We start from the raw sequence: 24,871 nt of genomic DNA, 5'->3' as shown, positions 1-24,871 counted from the left end.
ATTTGAGTTGGATGTCGGGAGTCTTAAAACAACTAATTTTTTTTCAAATTTCAGTGAAATCGGGTATTAAATACAGATTTTATAGGCTTTACACCCTTTATCGGCAGATCGGTCAATATGGCAACTATACCCAAATATGGTCCGATTTGGCCCGTTCAAGTATTTAACCTGTGTGCAATGACGTTTCTGTACCAAATTTCAGCTTAATATCTCAATTTATGAAGGCAGTAGAGTGATTACAACAGACGGACGGACAGACACACGGACATCGTTAAATCACCCTAGAATTTTACGACGATCCGAAATATATATACTTTATAGAGTCGGAAATGGATATTTCAATAAGTTGCAAATGGATTGACCAAATGAATATATCCCCTATTCTATGGTGGTGGGTGGGTTAGGTTAATGAGTTAAGGATACATAGCCCTTTTAAGTTATTTTTAAACCCACCACCGAAGGATGAGGTATATTCATTTTGTCATTCCGTTTGCAACACATCGATATATCCATTCCGACCCTATAATGTATATTTATTCTTGATCAGCGTAAAAATCGAAAACGATCTAGCCATGTCCGTCCGTCTGTCCGTCTATCTGTTGAAATCACGCTACAGTCTTTAAATATAGAAATATTGAGCTGAAACTTTGCACAGATTCTTTTTTTTTGTCCATAAGCAGGTTAAGTTCGAAGATGGGATATATCGGACTATCTCTTGATATAGCCCCCATATACACCGATCCGCCGATTAAGGGTATTAGGCCCATAAAACCCACATTTATTATCCGATTTTGCAGAAATTTGGGTCTGTGAGTTGTGTCAGGCCCCTTGAAATCATTCTGCAATTTGGCCCAGATCGGTCCAGATTTGGCTATAGCTGCCATATAGACCGATCTACCGATTTAAGGTTTTGGGCCCATAAAAAGCACATTGATTGTCCGATTTGGCCGAAATTTGGGACAGTGAGTTGTGTTAGGTCCCTCGACATCCTTCTTCAATTTGGCCGAGAACGGTTCAGATTTGGATATAGCTGCCATTTAGACCGATCTCTCGATTTAAAGCTTTGGGCCCACAAAAGGTACATTTATTATCAGATCTCGCCGAAATTTGGGACAGTGAGTTGCGTTAGGCCCTTCGAAATCCCTCTTAAATTTGGCCCAGATCGGTTCAGATTTCGATATAGCTGCCATATAGACCGATCTCTCGATTTAAGGCTTTCTGTCCATAAAAGGTGCATTTACTATCAGATCTCGCCGAAATTTGAGATCGTGAGTTATGTTAGGTTCTTCGACATCCTTCTTCAATATGGCCCAAATCGGTCCAGATTTGGATGTAGCTGCCATATAGACCGATCTCTCGATTTAGGGTCTTGGGCCCATTAAAGGCGCATTTATTGTCCGATTTTGTCAAAATTTGGGACAGTGAGTTGTGTTGGGCCAGTCGATATCCTTCTTCAATTTGGCCCAGATTTGAATATAGCTGCCGTATAGACCGATCTCTCGATTTAGGGTTTTGGGCCCACAAAAGGTGCATTTATTATTAGATCTCGCTGAAATTTGATACCGTGAGTCATGTTGGGTTCTTCGACTTCCTTTTTCAATTTGGCCCAAATCGGTCCAGATTTGAATATAGCTGCCATATAGACCGATCTCTCGATTTAAAGTTTTGGGCCCATAAAAGGCGCATTTATTATGCAATGTCGCCGTAATGTGCGACAGTGAGTTAGGTTAGGTCCCTCGTCATCTTCCTGGAATAAATTACAGATCGGTACAGATTTAGATATAGCTGCCATATAGACCGATCTCTAGATTTAAGGTCTTAGGCCCATTGAATTCACATTTATAATCCGATTTGACACAGTAACTTATGTTAGGCTTTTCGACATTCGTGTCGTTTATGGTTCAGATCGGTCTTTATATCGGTCTTTTATTTATGGCTACCACAAATACCAATATTTTGTTCTACATAATTGAACAATAACTTGTACTTATTACACCTTTCAATATTCGAGTCGAATTTGATCCAAATCGGACCATATTTCAATAAAGCTGCTATGGGGGCATAAGTTATGTTTTTTTCACCGAATTATTACAAAAGGTGGTTTACATATATACCCGAAGTGGTGGGTATCCAAAGTTCGGCCCAGCCGAACTTAACGTTTTTTTACTTGTTTAACATATTATCTTCTTTACTGAGATTTAATTTATTATACCCTCCACCAAAGGATGGGGGTATACTAATTTCAGAATTCCGTTCGTAACACCTCCAAATATTGGTCTAAGACCACAAAAGGATATATACTCTTGATCGTCATGAAGATGGTCGATCTAGCCATGTCCGTCTGTCTGTTTGTCGAAAGCACACTAACTTTCGAAAGAGTAAAGCTAGGCGCTTGAAATTTTGCACAAATGTTTCTTATTAGTGTAGGTCGGCTGCCATATAAACCGATCTTGGGCTTCTAGAGGGCGCAGGTCTTATCCGATTTGGCTGAAATTTTGCGTGAGGTGTTTTGTTATGACTTCCAACAATTGTGTTCAGTATGGTCTAAATCAGTCCATATCCTGATATAGCTGCCATATAAACCAATCTCCTGATTTGACTTCTTGAGTCCTAGACGGCGCAATTCTTATCCAATTTAGCTGAAATTTTGCATATGTCATTTTGGTATGACTTCCAAAAACTATGCCAAGTATGAATCGCTTAATAACCTGATATAGCTGCCATCAAAACCGATCTCCTAATTTGACTTTCTGAGCCTCTTAAGAATGCAATTAATATTCAATTTGCCTGAAATTTTCGAGGTGATATTTTGCTATGACTGGTACGGCATGACAAATACGGTCCATATCGTTCAATAACTTCATATAGCTTATATATATGTGAAAGAGTAATTCAAAGAACTTGACAAAAGCGATCCATAGTGGAGGGTATATAAGATTCGACCCTACCGAACCTAGAATCCTGTTATTTGTTATAAACTAAATATTTCTTATACAAATTCACTATCCTTTTTTATTCCCTCGAATATAGGAGCGTACTATCTTCGTTATTCCGTTAATAGCCTAATGCACTATTTATCTGAGATCTCACAAAATATTTACATTCTATTGATAGTCTTGACAATCTAAGTCGATTAGGACATTTCCGTCTGAAGCTTTCGAAGGAGTTGTTGCAGGCTCTTAAAACTGTGGCAAATACTTCCGGATTGTGAAGATCGTCTGATATTGTAAATGAGCCCAACCGAACCATGTTTTGATATGCAAATGCAAATTTTGCCCATGAACATTCTACTGAGGAACAGATATAGCTGTCATATAAACCGATCCCCCGATTTAACTTCTTTAGTGAATAATAAAAAATATGGCTGAACTTTTTCATGTGGTATTCTGTTGACTTCCAACTTCTTTACAACATATGAACATTAAAGTTCTTCAAAATGTAATAAAAAAAGGCCATAATACATCTTAATTATATACCCTTAAACGTATAGAGAATATTGAGGTTTGTTTAATGTTATAGCTTTTTTCAGATTTTCCCCCAGGGGAGTTAACAAAACTATCCCAACAGCATTTGTGCGTATCATTGATACCGATTTGTACATCAACATTATGGTGATTTTGCCAAAATAAACAAACACGAAGGTCTACGTTTATAGTAGTCATCTTCCGTTTGCTCATTCTTTGCCACGGTTTTTAAGAGAAAGGGAAAGCTAAAAGAACCACCCCATCATTGCGTGAGTAAAGGTAATTGGTGTTGGACGGAGATTTCGCTTTAATTTCCACCCAACCAAAAAAAAAAATATAAGTAGAATAAAACTATTTCAAGGAAACATGTTTTCAATATCCCTCCCGCAACAGTCGTTTTTAGGACAATGAAGGATTTATTACTATTTTGCCATTTCCCCAGCACAAAGGTCATTTCTATATATAGTTTGAGGCGTATTTTAGGCAAGCAGTCAGTCTATCTGTCAGTCAGTCGGTGATAGTCTCTAATATAATGGATGGTCATTTATATAAATTCGTATAAAAGTTGATTGAACCCAATTTCAAAACAAATAAACAATGATTTCATTGCAATGCGCCAACAAGCAAGCAAGGACGAATATTACTTTCAACACGCAGCTTTCAATTTTCTATGCGACAGCCACTAATCGCACCCAGTCCCAGTCAGAAATGTGTGATAAGTAACGTGTGTGAAAAGAAGAAGGTCTTGGGCACTTTGGATGAGAAAGCTAATCTTCTTCAGGTTCCAGAGGTCCCCTCTTTATCTATAAAAGAGCTTGGTGTACATAACTTAAACACTGAAGATGGCTGTCCTTACCAGGCATACATGCCGATATGGCAAATGCAAATTTGCCCATGAACATTCCGTTAACGAATAGGGGCAAACTTCTCACATATCAATGAGTGTTGTATGATTCAAGTTTAAGCTCAATGATACGGAGCCTACTGTTTAAAGCCGCGTCCGAACGGCATGCCACAGTGCGAAACCTCTTTGGAGAGAAAATTTTACCTGGCATATTACCTCACAAATGTCGCCGGTATAAGGAGGTATTAACCACAACTGAAAATTTTTCTGATATTCTCGCCAGGATTCGAACCCAGGCATTTAGCGCCATAGGCGGACATGCTTACCTCTGAGCGACGGCGTTCTTCAGTATCGCACTTCTCCCTTAAGACCTCCTTGTGGCTATCGACATTAAAAACCCTACTGAAAAAGGTCCTGCATTGTACATCTCCAACACAATTAAACCTAAGTTCTTTCCTTGTGAAGCACACCGCACAGAAATCTGACCAAACTTATTGAGGAGATTGAGTCTATGAGCAAAAACAGCTTGAGAAGGCTAAACTTTCCAGTACTTTTACAAGTACTGCGAGTACATTTTTCTCATTAAGAACTTTGGTTACTACAATTACTTCGGTAACCGGAATTTATACTTCAGTATTATAAGGACACTCTGATGGAGAAAATCAGCAAGAGCAACATTCACATTGCCTTACTTCAAGACGACTCGGAAAAAGTTTCTGGACTGAACCATATAAACTATAAATTATTCTGTGCTAAGGTACTCGGGCGGGAACCTGCGTTATTTGTCATAAAAATTTAAATTATGTATTGGGTTGCCCAAATAGTGATTGCGGATTTTTCATATAGTCGGCGTTGACAAATTTGTTCACAGCTTGTGACTCTGTAATTGCATTCTTTCTTCTGTCAGTTATCAGCTGTTACTTTTAGCTTGCTTTAGAAAAAAAGTATAAAAAAGTATATATGACTAAAGTTCATTCTAAGTTTTATTAAAAATGCATTTACTTTCTTTTAAAAAATCCGCAATTACTTTTTGGGCAACCCAATATAAAGACACTCACGCTCTAATGGAGAAAATCAGCAAGGGCAAGATTCACATTGCCTTGCTTCAGGACGACTCAATTATTCTGTGCTAACACTGGTACTCGGCCGAGGACCTGCGTTATTTGTCATAAAAATTTGAATTATGAATTTCTCCCAGAGTTATCAACGTTGGATGCAGCAGTGATGAGACAGATAGATGGTGAAGCATACCTGACATCATTTTATCTGCCTTTCGACTCTCTGACACCGCAGTTGATGAGGAAAGCAAAACTTACAGGATATGAGGTACTAATAGGGTGCGATACGAACTCTCACCACATTTCGTGGGGTAGTACCAACTTTAATAAGCGGGGCCAAGCCCTGGCAGAATTCTTGAATACTAATGACCTAATAACACATAATATTGGTAACACCGCTACCTTTGTTAATAGGATTAGGGAGGAGGTTTTAGATGTGACAATATGTTCGGAAAATCTAATCGATGAGTTTCAGGATTCCTTGTCAGACCATCCCTACCTTAGGTTTAGAATAGCACGACCAGCGCCGAATCAGTTAAGCTTTCGTAATAAGTTGAAAACTAACTGGTCAAAATTCGGAAGACTACTCAGAATAAGATTTGGGCAAAATAGTTTAGAATGTCCAATCATAGAAGGGATTGACGACAATGTCAACAGAATTACAACTGAACTAGTAGGGTCTTTCGAAGATAGTTTACGTCTTCGAGAAAGGAAATCAGCCACAGAAACACCCTGGATGACCGAGATATTCGCAATATTGGGAAAGAAGACCGCAGACCTTATAACAGAGCACTTCGAAAAAAAAACGGAAGTATGTGTATTACACACGGCTCAAGAATTACAACAAAATTACCAGAGCGTCAAAACGTGCTTCCTGGAAGCTTTTCTGCGATCAATGACGCCGCCTAGATGAAAAAGTTTTTCTCAAAAATCCATGTCCAAACTGAAACCTTAGTAGACGACATGGGAGTGAGAGCAGAGACAACGGACACAGGATACGACGGGACTCACGAAAACACCGGAACTTTTGAATAATGAGGTTGAGCGAAGGTTAACCATAACGGAGTTTATGGCCAAGGAAGCCTTGAGGAGCTTCAAACCATTTAAGTCACCCGGACCTGATGGAATATTTCCAGCGTTACTACAAAAGGAGGCCGACTATCCGGCGCCTCATCTGGTCACAGCGTGCCTAAGACTTGGATATACACCGAAAGCCTGACAGGAGGCAAGGGTGGCATTTATACCCAAGCACGGCAAAGCAAGTTATGCGACACCAAAGACCTACAGATCTATAAGCCTTACGTCCTTTCTACTCAAAACCATGGAACGTATTGTGGATACCATTATAAAGAGTAGGACATCCAGCGAACTGTTCAACTACAAACAGCATGTCCATGTCAAGGGAAGGTCGGTTGTGCATAAAATAGAAGAATCCTTCGATGCCGAGACGTATACATTGGTGGTGCATTGACATCAACTGTTTAACAATGTGCGGACCGACACAGTACCAGGTGTACCGGGTCCTTAGAGACTGGATAAACCATATGCTAAGGAACAGGTGGATAAATTACGGGTCCCATGACATTAATATAAGGGAGAAAATGGCATAAGGCACGCCACAGGGGGCATTTATGATGCTGACTAAGGAGGGATTTAAACACGATGCTTCTTAGAGGTAAGGATCCGAACCAGCTATGCAGGGCCGAAAAGGTCTTGCATATGGCATATGACTGGGCTAGACCCGGAGGTCTCAATGGTAACCCAGAAAAGATTGAAACCTGCTTCTTCACGAGGAAGACGAAGGTGGGCCAATTTGGCACACCACGTTTCCTCAATAGACCAATTTCGGTATTGGACAAGGTCAAATACTTAGGTGTGATCTTGGACAGGAAACTGAATTGGAAGTGTCACATTCAGGAGCGTACCGAAAAGGCTCACAGATGTTGGATACTATTTAGACGAGCCGTAGGCTCGATATGGGGCCTGAATCCAGGGATAGTTCACTGGCTCTACAGAAGCGTGATTAGACCAATACTTATTTATGCCTCAGTGGTTTGGTGGACTGCTATGGAGAAAAAGTGCAGCATAAGGACTATACAACAGGTTCAGAGAACATGTTGTCTTGGCATAGGCGGAGCGATGAGGACCACGCCCACTAGGGCACTGGAGACTATTCTAGATATCCGACCCATTGACATACAGATTAAGTGTGAGGCAGCCCCTACGGCTATAAGACTTAAGGCGATAGGAGAATGGTTTGAGGATGGGAACAGCTCATACCATCGCGTTATAAACGAGGCGACGATAGGAAACCCGGAAGAAAGTGGAGAGGTTTCCGATCGGATACCTGAGATGAACCTTGAAGTCGAGTGCAACGCACTGCTCCCATCGTCACAGTCTTGGATTGACGGAACCCTAGTAGTGCCATCTGGAAGATCATGTTACACGGATGGATCAAAGCTAGAGGACAGATTGGGCCTGGGGGTTTACATTGAAAACCCAGGCACTGACATCTGTTTCAGACTGCCTGACCATAATACGGTCCTGCAAGCGGAGATCCGGGCGATCACGGAATGCGTGAAGTGGTGTGGTATAGCGAGGACGTCGAGTCTGAACATCTTTACCGACAGTAAAATTGCCATAGGGGCAATAACAACCTGGACGGTAAGGCCACGAACAGTTTTGCAGTGTAAGAAGGATATTAACGCCTTCTCTGAGGATGGGAAAATCCGTATCGTTTGGTTGCCGGGCCATAACGGAGTAAAGATGAAAGGGCAGACGATTTGGCGTTGGACTGCCGTCAATAAACTTGGTTAACCCGAAGCCTTTCAGGTCGACGCAGTCCGAGTTAAGGTATTGGGCGACGAATGCGCATCCAACATTGTGGAACAGCGAAATGGTCGGTAGGACGGCGAAAATCCTACGGGGGGATGCAGATCGTAAGAAGACGAGGCTATTACTGAAAGGAAGCAAGACGGAGGTCAGTATAGCTGTTGGTATCACAACGGGACACATAGGACTACGAACTCATTTATATAAAATCGGTGCGGCAAGTGATTGCATGTGTAGGGCATGCGGGGAAGATGATGAGACGTTGGAGCATTTCCTTTGTCATTGCCCGGCTTTCGCGTCCAACAGATACCGGTACTTAGGTGGAGACACAATATCAGACATGAACCACCTTGGGGGGAGTGGCATTGAAAACAATTAAGGATTTTGTAAGGATTTTGTAAGAAAATTTTAAGTTAGGAATTCCGTGCTACTGAATTCCTAACTTAAAATTTTCTTTTTAGAGGTTACTTTTTAGTTTTTAGAGCGCACAAACCGATTACCAGATTAATATCTGCACCCTCTTTTCAACCTAACCTTACTTAACCTAATATAAAATAAAATCTTATTAAAATCTGCCTGATTATCGTTGGAAAAGGTCAAAAAAAGAATATTGTACCACAATTTATCACTTAACCACGTAATTATAATAGTTTTCTTCTAGGCTCTTCCACATGTACTATTGGGTTGCCCAAAAAGTAATTGCGGATTTTATAAAAGAAAGTAAATGCATTTTTAATAAAACTTGGAATGAAATTTAATCAAATATACTTTTTGAACACTTTTTTTCTAAAGCAAGCTAAAAGTAACAGCTGATAACTGACAGAAGAAAGAATGCAATTACAGAGTCACAAGCTGTGAAAAAATTTGTCAACGCCGACTATATGAAAAATCCGCAATTACTTTTTGGTCAACCCAATATTTTACAACTATGCAATAATAACTAACACTTGAATTACCCCTATCACCAGAATGATGACGACGACCAACAGGCTTTTTTCCATTATGTGTCTCATTTCATGTGTCCTTTACATATAAAAATCCATAATTTTTATACCCTCCACCATAAGATGGGGGGTATACTAATTTCGTCATTCTGTTTGTAACTACTCGAAATATTCCACTGAGACCCCATAAAGTATATATATTCTTGATCGTCGTGACATTTTATGTCGATCTAGCCATGTCCGTCCGTCTGTCCGTCCGTCCGTCCGTCTGTCTGTCGAAAGCACGCTAACTTCCGAAGGAGTAAAGCTAACCGCTTAAAATTTTGCACAAATACTTCTTATTAGTGTAGGTCGGTTGGTATTGCAAATGGGGCATATCGGTCCATGTTTTGATATAGCTGCCATATAAACCGATCTTGGGTCTTGACTTCTTGAGTCTCTAGCATGCGCAATTCTTATCCGATTGGAATGAAATTTTGCACGACGTGTTTTGTTATGATATCCAACAACTGTGCCAAGTATAGTTCAAATCGGTCCAAAACCTGATATAGCTGTCATATAAACCGATCTTGGGTCTTGACTTCTTGAGCTTTTAGAGTGCGCAATTCTTATCCGATCAGAATGAAATTTTGCACGACGTGTTTTATTATGATATCCAACAACTGTGCCAAGTATGGTACAAATCGGTCCGTAACCTGATATAGCTGCCATATAAACCGATCTTGGGTCTTGACTTCTTGAGCCACTAGAGTGCGCAATTCTTATCCGATTGAAATGAAATTTTGCACGACGTGTTTTGTTATTATATCCAACAACTGTGCCAAGTATGGTTCAAATCGGTTCATAACCTGATATAGCTGCCATATAAACCGATCTTGGGTCTTGACTTCTTGAGCCTCTAGAGGGCGCAATTCTTATCCGATTGGAATGGAATTTCGCACGACGTGTTTTGTTATGATACCCAACAACTGTGCCAAGTATGGTTGAAATCGGTCCATAACCTGATATAGCTGCCATATAAACCGATTTTGGGTCTTGACTTCTTGAGCCTCTAGAGGGCACAATTCTTATCCGGTTTGAATGAATTTTTGCACGAAGTATTTCGTTATGATATCCAACAGCTGTGCCAAGTATGGTTCAAATCGGTCTATAACCTGATATAGCTGTCATATAAACAGATCTGTGGATTTGACTTCTTGAGCTTCTAGAGGGCTCAATTCCTATCCGATTTGGCTGAAATTTTGCATGACGTATTTTATTTTTACTTTCAACAACTGTGTCAAATAAGGTTCAAATCGGTTCATAACCTGATATAGCTGCCATATAAACCGATCTGGGATCTTGACTTCTTGACCCCTAGAGGTCGCAATTATTATCCGATATGCCTGAAATTTTGTACGATGTATCCACTCATGACCATCAACAAACGCGTTTATTATGGTCTGAATCGGTCTATAGCCCGATACAGACCCCATATAAATCGTTCTCTCTATTTTACTTCGTGAGCCCCAATGGGCGCAATTCTTATACGAATTGACTGAAATTTTACACAGGTCTCCAATATATAATTTAATTGTGGTCCGAACCGCACCATATCTTGATATCGTTTTAATAGCAGAGCAACCCTTTTCTTATATCCTTTTTTGCCTAAGAAGAGATGCCGGGAAAAGAACTCGACAAATGCGATCCATGGTGGAGGGTATATAAGATTCGGCCCGGCCGAACTTAGCACGCTTTTACTTGTTTATTTTGACATTGACTTTGAAATGCTATCGGGACACATGTATTATTAAAATCTCTCACTAGCAGTGTCGAGTGAAAATAACATATTACCAGTGTATGTAAGCAGTCCTCGCCATTGTGTAAAGGACTAAACAGCTCACTTTTACCCATCTCTCCCTCCCTCCCTCACAAGAGCTAGGCGATAAAATCCACAAATTCAAATCAGCCATTCTTCAGCCAACCCCCCATGCCACGTTATAAGGATAAAAATAAATACAACATCGTTACAATAATGGCTAATAAAAGAAACGAATCAACAACAAGAACAAGTTGAGAATTACAACAACAGCGACGACGAAGACGACTGCCACAGCGACTGTAGTCTTAGTCGTACTACTACTATGGCAATAATGATAGTGATGGTGTCTATATGCCAGCCTTTCTGATTTCGTCCTTTATTCATGTCATGACTTTGTTCTCCCCTCTCGTTTCTTGTTTCTGCGAAACAAAAAGAGCCTCTTGTCAGGCTTTGTCCCATAGTTCATAGACATTTTCTATTGTGAAATTGGCTTTTCCTCCAAAGGATATTCCATAAAATGGATGGGGATTTGAGGAGGTGCTAACGACTTTGCCGTAAAAGGCACTATTGTTTGATGGGGAAAGGGGGTGAGATCAACCATCAAATTCAGCTTTTGTTGGCTATATTGCTGATTGTGAAAAAATTAATTCCACCACAATATTTTGCCTAGGGTGAAATTGTGATGGCGCTTACGATTTCCGAGAAATATTCAAAGTTCACAATATTTTGATTTGGGCACGTGGCAAACGCAATATTAAACACTTTTCAATGATGGAATGAATAAAAACAAGTAAGAGTGTGCTACAATAAAATCGGCCGAGCCGAATCTTATATGCCCTCCACCATGGATCACGTTTATCGAGTTCTTTGCGCGGTATCTCTTTTTGGGCAAACAAAGAATAATGAACAAGAAGCAAAATCGGGAGATCGATTTATATGAGAGCTGTATTAAGCTATAGATCGATTCAGACCATATTGAACACGCATGGGAGAAGCCATTGTACAAAATTTCTGCCAGATCGGATTAGAATTTCGCCCTCTAGAGGCTCAAGAAATCAATAACTCAGATCGGTTTATACGGCAGCTATATTAGGTTATCATAACATAACAACACACCTCATGCAAAATTTCAGCAAAATCGGATGAGAACTGCGCCCTCTAGCGCCTCAAGAACTCAAGATCCAATATCGGTTTATATGGCAGCTATACCAGGTTATGAACCGATTTGAACCATACTTAGCACAGTTGTAGGAAGTGATACCAAAATACCACATGCAAAATTACAGCCAAATCGGATAAAAATTGCGCCCACTAACAGCTGAAGAAGTCAAGACCCGAGATCGGTTTATATGGCAGCTATAGCAGGTTATAAACCCTTTTCAACCATACTCCGAGATCGGTTTATATGGCACCTAAAGCAGGTTACAATAACTTATTTCAACCATACTTAGAACATTTGTTGTAAGTTATACCAAAACACCACGTGCAGAATTTCAGTCAAATCGGAAGAGATTTGCGCCCTCTAGAGGCTCAAGAAGTCAAGACCCATGATCAGTTTATATGGCAGCTATATGAAAACATGGACCGATTTGGCCCATTTACAATCCCAACCGGCCTGCACTAATAAAAAGTATTTGTGCAAAATTTCAAGCGGCTAGCTTCACTCCTTCGAAAGTTAGCGTGCTTTCGACTGACAGACGGACGGACGGACATGGCTAGATCGACTTAAAACGTCATGACGATCAAGAATGTATATACTTTATAGCGTCTCAGATGCCTATTTCGAGGCGTTGCAAACAGAATGACGAAATTAGTATACCCCCATCCTATGGTGGAGGGTATTAAAAAAAAAATGTGATTTTGATAGTAGGTTCGATTTTAATTGAAATGTTATACAATATAGTCAAAGAAATTTCCAGGAACTATGATTTGCTGGATTTCAGAGAATTTTTATATGCATAAAGGAACTCGATACAATAAAATATTGAAATGTAATGTAATTTTGCTCAGGAACATTCCATGAAGGAGCAGGTGCAAACTTCACACATATCAGTGCTGTCGGATTCAAGTTTAAGCTCAATGATGAGGGACCTCCTTTGTAAAGCCATGTCCAAAAGGCGTGCCCCTCTTTGGAGAGAAGTTTTTACATGGCATAGTACCACGCCAGCATTAGCAACAGTATAGGGGATAATCACCACCGAAAATTTTTGGGAATGTTCTCGCCTGGATTCGAGACCTATTTTTTTCAAGGCTGAATACAACTGAATCTTCAGTGCTTAACGAAGGAAGAAGAAAAACATTTAGACTACTCTTTGAACCGTTGAGTGGAGCGGACCTTTTTTTATTTCATTCCTCAAGAATTTCCCTGTAACTCGTAGTAGGTCTTTATTTTTGGAAGAAAAATTTAAGTCTCTCAAGGATAACTGCGATAGAGGTATCCATTAGGCGGTTGATGATCTGCGTCTGTTTCCAGTGGAGCGGCAGATCTAGAGCCCGGGAGTAGGCTTAAAATGGACTTCAAAGACCCAATAGCTGCGGTGGTGGTATCAGACCGTAGCATGCCACTGAAACCTCGACTGGTGGAGCGGCTGCTCCAGGCTCCACTAGCCGACAGACGCATGCCTGTAATTTGCCTAGGCCATCGGCCTTTCCCGGCAAACCAACTCGCTCTTTAAGAGGTTTGAATAATAGAACGACGGGTCGTCTTCTCTCAGGTTTATTGAGAGGCTTGGTGCGAATGATTCTAAATCTCTCACTAATAGAGAGACTCCCTAAATTGGGCTCAGGGATTCGCTACACAGGCAATGGACTGTCAGCAGTATACTCCGAAAATCAGTATGTTGCGGAATTTCCTGGGTCTCCTCCAGTTTGTGACGATGCAGGCTGGTATCGGGGCCGATACAGACTGATTGCGTTCGGAGATCAACGCTCAATTGAAATGTATCGTTGTGCGCTATAAAAGATTGGTGAGATCTGGCCAGGTGCAGCACTAGATTTAGTCAAGAAGGAAGAAATTCCTTCTCCACCAATGGCACATGCTTGAATATCAAGGATTCCCTCAAATCCTGAATCGATACTTGGAAGACTAAGGGAATCTAAAATAACTAGGGCGATCAACAGTAAGATGGGTCCAAAAACCTTTGCTAATATCGCTAGGGACAGTTTAAGTTATGGCCGTTGTCGACAAGGGAGAAGAACAGGGCTGCATACCTAGGAATAATTGCAGTGGGATAGTCAATCGACTGTCATCAGTATACTCCGATGTCCTTGCGGAATTTCCTGGGTCTCCTCCAGTTTGTGACGATGCAGGCTGGTATCGGAGCCGATACAGACTGATTGCGTTCGGAGATCAACGCTCAATTGAAATGTATTGTTGTGCGCTAAAAAAAGATTGGTGAGATCTGGTCAGGTGCAGCACTAGATTTAGTCAAGAAGGAAGATATTCCTTCTCCACCAATGGCGCATGCTTGAATATCAAGGATACCCTCAAATCCTGAATCGATACTTGGAAGACTAAGGGAATGTAATCCCAATCTTTCAACCACGCACTGGAAGATTGGTAGATTGGATGAGGCTAATGGTGACCGGAGACATGCAATATTCGTACTAAACTCCGGCTTTCTCACAGACCTCAACAAGTCTGAAGGGGTTGTATCCTAGGGATTCAACAAGGTGAAACTGAAGGTCTATAGAAGCGGTGGGGTTGGGGAATCAGAAGACGACTCAGCAGTTGTTGCTGAACACTTGCCTGAGGAACTATCGACCACATCGCTAAAGTCTAAGTCTGGCGGATTGCAGGAGACTGAAAATCCCTCTACCACAATCGAGACAGTAGAGGATGGTATCGAAACGGGAACCGACAAGCCCAGTGTGGGTGGGTCACAAAGTTGGACTGGGCTCAAGTTGTGCGCCAGCGGGGAAGCACGGAACTGAAAAAGTACATTGACAGCAGCAGTTAGTGAATCATGTAAGGAAAAATTGTCCACACCGCAAGTGTCCAGTGTCCTGAGAAAGAGTGGTTCCACAGCTTTCTCACCTGCCCCTGGATGCGTATGGAAGCTCATCATGACAAGATCTAAGGAATAATGTGAGGATGAACTCCTGGGGGAATCAAAAGACGAGGCTAACACAATACTTCTGAATCCTGACTATGGTCCGGTTTCTACATATAAATCTCCACCATTGGGAGGCCGCTTCGGCGGAACTAAATGTCCTCCTGATGGCATGGGTATTTGACGTGGTTCTTATCTAGAAACCATGGGTGTGTGGAGGAATAGTTCGTCGACTAAGAATTCCGGGATTTAAACTTCTCAAGGGTACGGGGAATGGAAGACACAGCTTGTATTCTTGCAAAGGGTATTCTAATTGTTTTTCTTCTTCCGTCGCTAAGCACTGAAGATTTAGTAGTAGCCAGCCTTGAAATAAACAGGTCTCATTACTGGCTGCCTTGCCTATATATGGTTATCGATTCAGTGATGACGCCTTCAAACCTTAAGTCGATGGTTGAAGCCGCTTCTGTGGGGAAGAAGAGCCTTATTGTAGGAGGCGATGCTAATGCACGTCACCAGATATGGGGAAGATGGGATGCCATATAGACTGATCCCTGGATTTTAGGTTTTGGGTTTGAGTTCAATGATTAGGGACCTACTATTTATAGGCCTGTGTGTGTTACATTTTTTTATTAGAGAAGTTATAAAATGATGAAGTACCTACGTAAATGTCATCAGCATTGATAGGCCTCACCAGCAATTGATCCCAGGTGTTCAGTAACCTTTTAACCTACTAACCTATGCGCAACGGAGGTCTTTAGCCTTATTATTATGAAACCTTATTAAATTTAATTAGAACTCTCATTAAACGTATTATCCTACCTTAAAATTTATATTAATAGATCTTTTAGTAGCAGCCACTTGCGGAAATTAGTATTAATATGCCACCATTGATGGCAAGAAGAAAACAACACAACAGTATGTCCTTTCTGAATATCCCTGAAAGTAGTAGATGGAATTTGTAGTACTACAAACACTTGTACGACAAACATCTACAAGGTTACGGTTGGTTGTTTCACCTCATGCACAGGTACAGCAGCAGAGTTCGAGTCATACTTAATTGTATCACTACAACTGTGTGTGTGTGTGTGTGTGAGAGTTCTCTTCTTCCGGCAGTTCGAAACAAAATAAAATAATAAAACATGCACACACATCCACTCATACACATACTCTCACCTTCGCATATATCTTCAAATGTCAAGTAGACCAAAGAGAGTAGAACGAAACGGAAATGATAATAAAAGAATACAAGTTCGTCTTCTTCGTTTGCTTGTATTTATGGACATGATATATGATGGCGAAGGAACAACAACATCACACGAGTATTGTGGAAATAAAAATAAATGAGTTTGTGGCAATCAAGTGGATTTTTTCCCGTTATTGCTTGTGCCAGAAGTGGTTTCAGTGATATTTGATATTTATAAAGAGAAGGATATCTCATGGTTACATTTTTAAATGTATAAATAATTTAATTAAGGAAGATAATTTGTACTCGCATGTATAACCTTTAGTCGTAGTTGAAAACAGAGATGAAATTGTGTTATTTCATCATTACAGAGGTGAAAATTCACAATCCTTATCACATTTAAAGAAAAAAATTTCCGATAACGAGGTAAACCACGAAAAACCAAAACCAAATATATTATCAGTCGACACCGTTGCAGACTTCGATGTCAATGTAATTATCGTGCAGCCCTAGCCTTTTTATACCCTACACCACTATTGAGGTACGGGGTATAATGCACCAAATTGCATTTGTTTGTAACACCCAGAAGGAAGAGAGATAGACCCATTAATAAGTTTACCGATCGACTCCGAATCACTTTCTGATTCGATTATCTATGTCCGTCTGTCTGTCCATGGTAAATTGTGTACAAAGTACAGGTCGCAATTTTCATCCGATCGTCTTAAAATTTGGTATATGCGTGTTTTTCGGCCTTTCATATGACTTTCGACATTACTAGTGAATTTCCTAGAAATCAGCCTAGACTTAGATATAGCTGTCATATGTGTATATCGTCCGATTTTTACTCCAAGAGCCACTGCCAGCGCATTTATTCACCAATCTTGCCACAATTTTGCACGAAGCTTTCCTCGACGAGTACCTCAATATCAGAGACGTTTGCTCGAAATCGGTTCTGATTTTGATATAGCTCCCATATATATGTTCGTCAGATTTTGGGTAGTTTACAATAATGTTGTCATTTGTCAACCGTAATTATTACAGTTTGAACATATTGACTCGAAATTTGAACACGGATTGTTTAATAACCGATCTGAAAGCATCCGCCGAGGTCCATCAAAATTGGTTAATAATTGGATATAGCTCCCACATTGTACTTATTGGGTAGGTGTAGGGTATTCTACAATCGGCTCCGTCCGATTATTGTCCTTCCTTACTGGTTTCATCATCGGTTTATATGACAACTCCTACTTCTGCCCACCAAATAGGAATGCCAGTGTCGGAAACTGCATTAGGAAAAAAATAAATAAAAAGTTTCGAAGCTTATTACGAATACTGTATGTTTCCTGTACCCATCAGCCTCATCCAATCTAGCAATCGTCTATCAAGTATGGACTGGGTATCTGAAGGTTTTTGAAATCAATGCTTACACCTTTGGTCGAAAAAACGTATCATTTGAAACTTCTTTATCTTTGTTATAGGATTGCGTATGATTGACGAAGTCTTTAAGAGACATTTTAGTCACTTTAAGAAAATTATCGCTTCCGATTTCTGCGCTTCTCTTAGTTCTTACGTCAGATAGGGTATGAATTCAGCGTTTGCTGACGCATATATTATAGATCTGGAAGTGTTGCTCGTGAAGGCCTGTTTTTGGAGCCATCAATAATGTTTCTCGTAATCTTTATGAATAATAATTGACCCACCAATCGCCAAATTCCGATTCGAGCATTTTTCAACGAGAAGTTCACCAATGTCGTTCTTCACTTCCATTCCTTGTCGTCCCATAACATGTTCTAGACCATCATTTTGATTGCCGAGTGGCTTTGAAATCACCCATTAGGATAACCAGGTCATTGTGGTTTGCTTGTGAAAGTGCACCATCTAGCAGGCTATAAAACTGTTCATTAAGCTCGGTTTAAGCGCCTTCGGTTGGCGTGTAGCATTGCACGACGCTAATTGGATGGTACTCAAGTTTCTATTATACAATAAGACTTGCCATTTGTAATTTAAACAAGTATGCGCGTGATAAGTTCGGCAGGGCCGAATCTTATATACCATCCACCATGGATAGCATCTGTCGAGTTCTTTGTGCGGTCTCTCCTTTTTGGCAAACAAAGAATAATAGATAAGAATCAGATCAGATAAGACCATAAATGAATTGAATGTTTAAGACCATAGTAGAAGTCATTGTGCAATATTTCAGTCCATTCGGATAAGAATTGCGCCTTGTGGGGGCTCAAAATCGGTTTATATGGAAACTGTATCAAGCTATAAATCCATTCAGACCATATTGAACTCGTATATTTTGAAGGCCATGGGAGAAGGCATTGTACAAAATTTCAGACACATGGGATAAGAATTGCACCCTCTAGATGCTTAAGAAGTCAAGATCCCAGATCGGTTTATATGGCAGCTATATCAGGTTATGTACCGATTTGAACCATACTTGGCACAGTTGTTGGAAGTCATAACAAAATTTCAGCCAAATCGGATCAGAATTGCGGCCTCTAATGGCTCAAGAAGATCGGTTTATATGGCAGCAATATCAAAACAACAACCGATATTGTCCACTTACAATCTCAACTGATAAGCAGTATTTATGCAAAATTTCAAGCGGCTAGCTTTACTCCTTCGCATGCTTTCGACAGACGGACGGACATCGATCGAATTTAGGTCGAATTGAAATGTCATGACGTTCAGGGATATACATAGGTCTTGACGAATATTTCGAGATGTTACAAACGGAATGATGAAATTAGTATACCCCATACTATGGAGGAGGGTCCGTCGTGTGATACGTACGAAAAATTTAATATAACACATAGATTGTGGAATAAATATGCAACTTTTTCGTCTTTAAAGGGTGATTTTTCGAGCTTTTAAAGGGTGATTTAAAGCTATTATCTTTTTGGCAACACTGGTTTAAACAGCTCACGCACGTTTCGTATTTTGTTTCACAGTCAAACATCTTCAGTTTGGTCTATAATTTAACCATGAAACGAACAACGCTTGAAAATTATTGAATTTTACTATCAAAATGCGTGCTCTGTTAAGAAAGGTCATCGCGCGCTTCTTCTTCTATTTTACGATGAAGCTTCACTCAAGATCTGGAGTGAAGATCAGCCCGAAGCATTGCAAGAGCTTCCAATGCATCCAGAAAAAAATCACAGTTTGATGCGGTTTATGGGCTGGTGGCATCATTGGTCCGTACTTCTTCAAAGATGATGCGAATCGTAACGTAGTTGTGAATGATGAGCGCTACCGTGATATTACATCCAACTTTTTTACTCGAAATGCAAGAGCTTGACTTGCATGACATGTGATTTCAACAGGACAGTGCCACATGCCACACAACACGCGTAACAATGGACTAATTAAGAGGCGAGTCCGGTGAACCTTTTATTTCACGTTCGGGACCGGTCAATTCGCCGCCAAGATCGTGCGATTTTACCCTTTTGGACTATTTCTTGTGCGGCTATGATAAAGCTCATGTCTATACAGACAAGACCGCTTCAATTGACGCATTGGAAGACAACATTGAATCATTTGTTCGTGAGATACCGGCCGAAATGTTGGAAAGAGAATGCCAAAATCTAACTTAGCTGATGGACCATTTGAGGCGCAGTCAAGGTCAACATTTTTATGAAAAAGTCTTCAAACATTAAAATAAAGGGTGATTTTTTTGAGGTTAGGATTTTCATGCATTAGTATTTGACAGATCACGTGGGATTTCAGACATGGTGTCAAAGAGAAAGATGCTCAGTATGCTTTGACATTTCATCATGAATAGACTTACTAACGAGCAACGCTTGCAAATCATTGAATTTTATTACCAAAATCAGTGTTCGGTTCGAAATGTGTTCATTCACCGTAACGTTGCGTCCAACAGCATCTTTGAAAAAATACGGTCCAATGATTCCACCAGCGTACAAACCACACCAAACAGTGCATTTTTCGGGATGCATGGGCAGTTCTTGAACGGCTTCTGGTTGCTCTTCACTCCAAATGCGGCAATTTTGCTTATTTACGTAGCCATTCAACCAGAAATGAGCCTCATCGCTGAACAAAATTTGTCAACATTTGAACACATTTCGAACCGAACACTGATTTTGGTAATAAAATTCAATGATTTGCAAGCGTTGCTCGTTAGTAAGTCTATTCATGATGAAATGTCAAAGCATACTGAGCATCTTTCTCTTTGACACCATGTCTGAAATCCCACGTGATCTGTCAAATACTAATGCATGAAAATCCTAACCTCAAAAAAATCACCCTTTATATGGACCGATACTATCGATTTAAATAAAGATTTCAGGCATTTTTCTGCATTTTAGGTGTTTTTTCGAAAAACTTTCATATAGCTCTTAAAAAATCACCCTTTATATATGCCGATCAACACAATACAGAACTTAGATGAAGAATAAAACGAATGTGATATCCACCTCTGTGAACAAGTGGGAGCCCCCCCAGTCCGCCACTAAAACATCCCCCGAATAAGGCATATTTACCGTATTTGTTGGAAGATTACGAATTTGATATCCCCATTCGGGACCAAGTTTCGGGGTAAGGTTTAAGTGGCAGTCTGCAATCAGACTCACTTATACGTTTTCGCCGAAAATTACAGCCAGCAAACAGCTACCGAATAAATGCCCTTCTTAGAGACGAGCTATTAAAGCTCTGCTGTAAAGATTAAAGGCAGAATTTTTCCACTTACGTTTTTTTCTGTTTTTTGTTTATGAAAAGTGTATTTTCTCCAAATAATTCATGTTTCATTTACAGCCTCATCTTTTTTTGCAATTTACTTACATGCCTACCTTTTTCTCTTATTTCTATAAAACTAATAAATAGTAAAGTCGTTCTACAAGACTGCTATTTGCCTTTATACCCATTTTCTTTGTTCTCCTACCAGCTTTGAGTTGCCTAAAATCCAAATCCTTTGTAGCAGATTTTTGTTTGTCTTTCGTAAACCTTGGGGCAATTTACAGGAGCCAAGCATTTCTTTGCCAGTATGACTTAATAGACCAAATGTCAACTAGGTGGTGCTATCACCTTCCAACAGATGGTAGGTAGAGTGAGCAATTAAGAGTGTAAACAAATTGAAACTGCCATAAAAACCAAAGACAAAATGACAATTGCAGCAATAGCAGTGGCAGACCTTTTGAATCAACAACAGTAAAAGAACACACACACTCTCATTTGGTGCAAAGCTAACACATGCCTGCATGGAATCCGCTTCACGAGGAGAATAACAACAAATGAACAACAGTCAAATAACACCTCTCTCTCTCTCTCTCTCTCTCGCATATACTCCCCCCTTCTTTTGCAAAAGTTCTCTCACGCTATGGTGAAGCTCCATTAAATCGATAAAGAACAACATAGAAATAGGAAAACGGAAAATACAAACAAACGACCAGGGGTAATAAAAACAAACTTAAAAAGAGGAGACAAACGATAAAAGTAGCATAGGATTCAAAGGAGGAGTTAGTGGTAATATAAGAATATAAAAAGAAGGAATATTGTAGATATGTATTTCGTAATTGCTATATTGCTTCAAATATTGACCATTACTTACATCTTGACATTGAACTGGCTGTATTATCCAATCAATTGGACAAAAATTATTAAACATTATAATTTTTATGAGTTGGAGTTCCGCTTTTTTTACTCTGCTGGACGCACTTGTACTCGAAGGCTGAAAAGTGGGAATAAAGTCTAGGGTATCTTGCTATCACTTAGATTTCCAATCGAGTGTCGAGCTTATATGGGTTTTTCGTCAGTTGTTTATTTGCCCAACTATATTTCAGTTCTCCAATTTTGTTGAAGTGCCACTTGACCACCTCTCTCCACCTGTCTTGGTCGCACAGAAATTGTGGCTAAGCTGTTTATCTATCAAAATTTTCTATCTTTGGAATCACTTAAACACACACTTTGCCAAATGATTTTAGGGAAGAAGGCTGCAGAAGTACCCTCTTTGGCTTTAAGGGATTAGTTGAGCAAATCCCCTTAGATTTCCTTTTTGTTTGCCACCTAAATTGCCTTTTTTTCGTAGAGGATTAAATTTTCAGCTTATTTTTCTCCTTCCTCTTTTTTCGATTTTTTTTTATACACTGCACTTTTTTATTTTGCTTTTTTCCCGTGAATGCGAAGGAATTGTGATGGAATTTGTTTGACGTTTGACTCCGCGACTAAAATCGAATCGGATTATTTTTGCGTTGTTGTAACAGCACTGGACGACCGACCACGAAGAACTGACAGCACAGCATAAGAAGAGAAAAAAATATAGGAGCTCCATTTCATGGAAATGAAATGTCACCTACTCTCACCCTCACTCTCTCTCTCTCTCTATCTTTGTTTCACAACTTTGACTTAATATATCTGGGCTTGGAATATGGAAAATGTGCAAAGGCAGTGTTGCCGAAAGCCTTTTGTGCCCACCACTTTTTGATGGTCGGTATACTAATCTTTTTATTCCGTTTACTATATCGGTTTAAGACACTATTCTTTTATATAAAAATTAATTTGTGTTTGTTTGTCGGTTTGTTTGTTTGTTCCGTATAGACTCAAAAATGACTGATCAGATTACCTTGAAATTTTAACAGGTTGTGTGAGTATGTCTGGAAGGAAACATAGGATGTATAATTTTTTTCAGATCGGAAGGGGGGCGGACCCTCCCCTTACCCCTAAAGTACTACCCAAAAATTAAAGTGTACCGATCTGGACAATATGGGACTCAAATGAAAGGTATTCAGAAGTAGAGTACAAATTTCATAACAAAAATAGGGTTCAAGTAACTGGGAGGGCCGCCCCAAACCCCAAAAAGACTCTAACATAGGCTTATTGGACAAGCATGACAATATGGGACTCAAATGAAAGGTATTTGGAAGTAGATTACGAATATAGTCAGGAAAAAGGAATAAGCTTTATAATTTGTTGATATCGGAAGGGGGCGGACCCTCCCCCGTTACCCCAAAAACACCACCCAAAATCAAAAGTGAACTGATAAGGACAATATGGATATCAAATGAAAGGTATGGAACAGTATAATACGAATATGGTATTAAAAATTGGGTCCAAGTACCCAGAAAGTCGCCCTAACCCCAAAACTTCTAAAAGCAGATAAATTGAACGTCCATATCAATACGGGGCTCAAATGAAAAGTATTCGGGAGTTGATTACGAATCTGGCATACAAAATCAGATCGAAGTCTAGCGGGTCTCTCCACCCCCCAAAAACGCCCCAAACGGCCATATGACCCATCATGACTATATGAGATTCGGCTGAACCGATTTTCTTAAAGATCTTAACAGATTGTGTAGGTTTTTGTGGAAGGAAATAAAGATTATATAATTTTTAAATATCGGATGGTCGCGAACCCTGACTGATAGGCAAAATATGGATATAAAATGAATAGTATTGGAGACTAAAAAACGAATATAGTATTAAATGTTGGGTCCAAGAACCCAGCGGACCGCCCCAACCCCAAAACTCATCTAAACAGATATATTCGACGTTTCTATTAATATGAGACTCAAATGAAAAGTATTCGGCAGTAGATTACAAATATGGCATAAAAAATTAGATCCAAGTAATGGGAGGTTGTCCCACCCCCAAATAATTATATCAGCCGACCATGGCCTTAGTGGGACTCAAATGAAAGGTATTTGGGAGTATATTACGAATATGACATTAAAATTTGCGTTCAAGTCTAGGTAGCGCTTTTCCTCCTAAAAATACGTCAACTGTTTAATTGACCCATTATGACAATACGGGACTCAAATGAAATGCCGGTGACGGCCCAGCCCCAAAACACCCTCCAAACGGATCATATTTACCGACCATGAAATTGATTTCCTTCAGTTACCAAAAACAAAACATGGAGGCAGGTGCAGCGGGGGCCGCCCAAAACCCGCCAAATGGAAATATAGACCAATCACGAAAATAAAGAGCCATGTGTTTGGGGAGCCGCCCCACCCCAATATACCTCCTTATTGTATAAAAGCTATTTGGGATGGAAATTGATTGGTTTTCGGGAAATTGATATTCATTTTCGGGACACCCCACCTTCAAACACACTTTATTTACCGGTCATGCCAGGCTCATATGAAATGGTTTTGAAAGTAGAGCACGAATGTTATATTTACTTTAGTGACCGAGTGACCACCGCCGAAATACCCCCTAAACCGGAAATCCGGTCTATAACCAGATATAGTTCCCATATTTTAGCAGAATCCATGGTATGGTGGTGGGTTCCCAAGATTCGGCCTGGCCGAACATAGCTTGCTTTTACTTGTTCAATCTAACCTATCTTTTTTATACCCACCATGATAGGATAGGGGGTATATTCATTTAGTCATTCCGTTTGTAACACATCGTAATTTCCGACCCTACAAAGTACATATATTTCGGATCGTTGTAAAATATCAAGACGATTTAACGATGTCCATGTGTTTATCTGTCTATCCGTTTGTCCGTTAGTTATCATCACACAGACTTGTATTTCTTCTATACACAGGTTAATTTCTTGAATGGGCCTCAACGGACTAAATTTGGATATAACTGCCCTATAGGCCGATCTGGCGATTTTAGGTCTTAAGCCTATAATAGGCGCATTTATTACCCGATTTCGCTGAAATTTGGCAATTTTATTAAGCCCGTCGATATCTCTACCAAAAATGGTCCAGATCGGAACATATTTG

General features: G+C 40.0%; 1 protein-coding gene across 2 annotated transcripts in view; it reads right to left on the bottom strand.

Annotated features, from left to right (window-relative positions):
* LOC106088486 (calcium-binding mitochondrial carrier protein Aralar1) overlaps positions 1-22,387 on the bottom strand; it is a 102,024-nt gene extending 79,637 nt beyond the window's left edge. Inside the window, exon 1 of one of the 2 annotated variants that reach the window (XM_013254008.2) lies at positions 21,748-22,387. In XM_013254008.2, the coding sequence (XP_013109462.1) occupies positions 21,748-21,804 (57 nt within the window). In that variant the 5' untranslated portion in view covers positions 21,805-22,387. The remainder of the gene's footprint in view (positions 1-21,747) is intronic. The other variant, XM_013254011.2, reaches the window with a different exon arrangement.
* Between the last annotated feature and the right edge of the window lie 2,484 nt (positions 22,388-24,871).

This window comes from Stomoxys calcitrans, chromosome 2, assembly GCF_963082655.1.
Source record: "Stomoxys calcitrans chromosome 2, idStoCalc2.1, whole genome shotgun sequence".
NCBI classification, from domain to species: domain Eukaryota; kingdom Metazoa; phylum Arthropoda; class Insecta; order Diptera; family Muscidae; genus Stomoxys; species Stomoxys calcitrans.
This window is presented reverse-complemented; position numbering and strand designations above follow the sequence as displayed.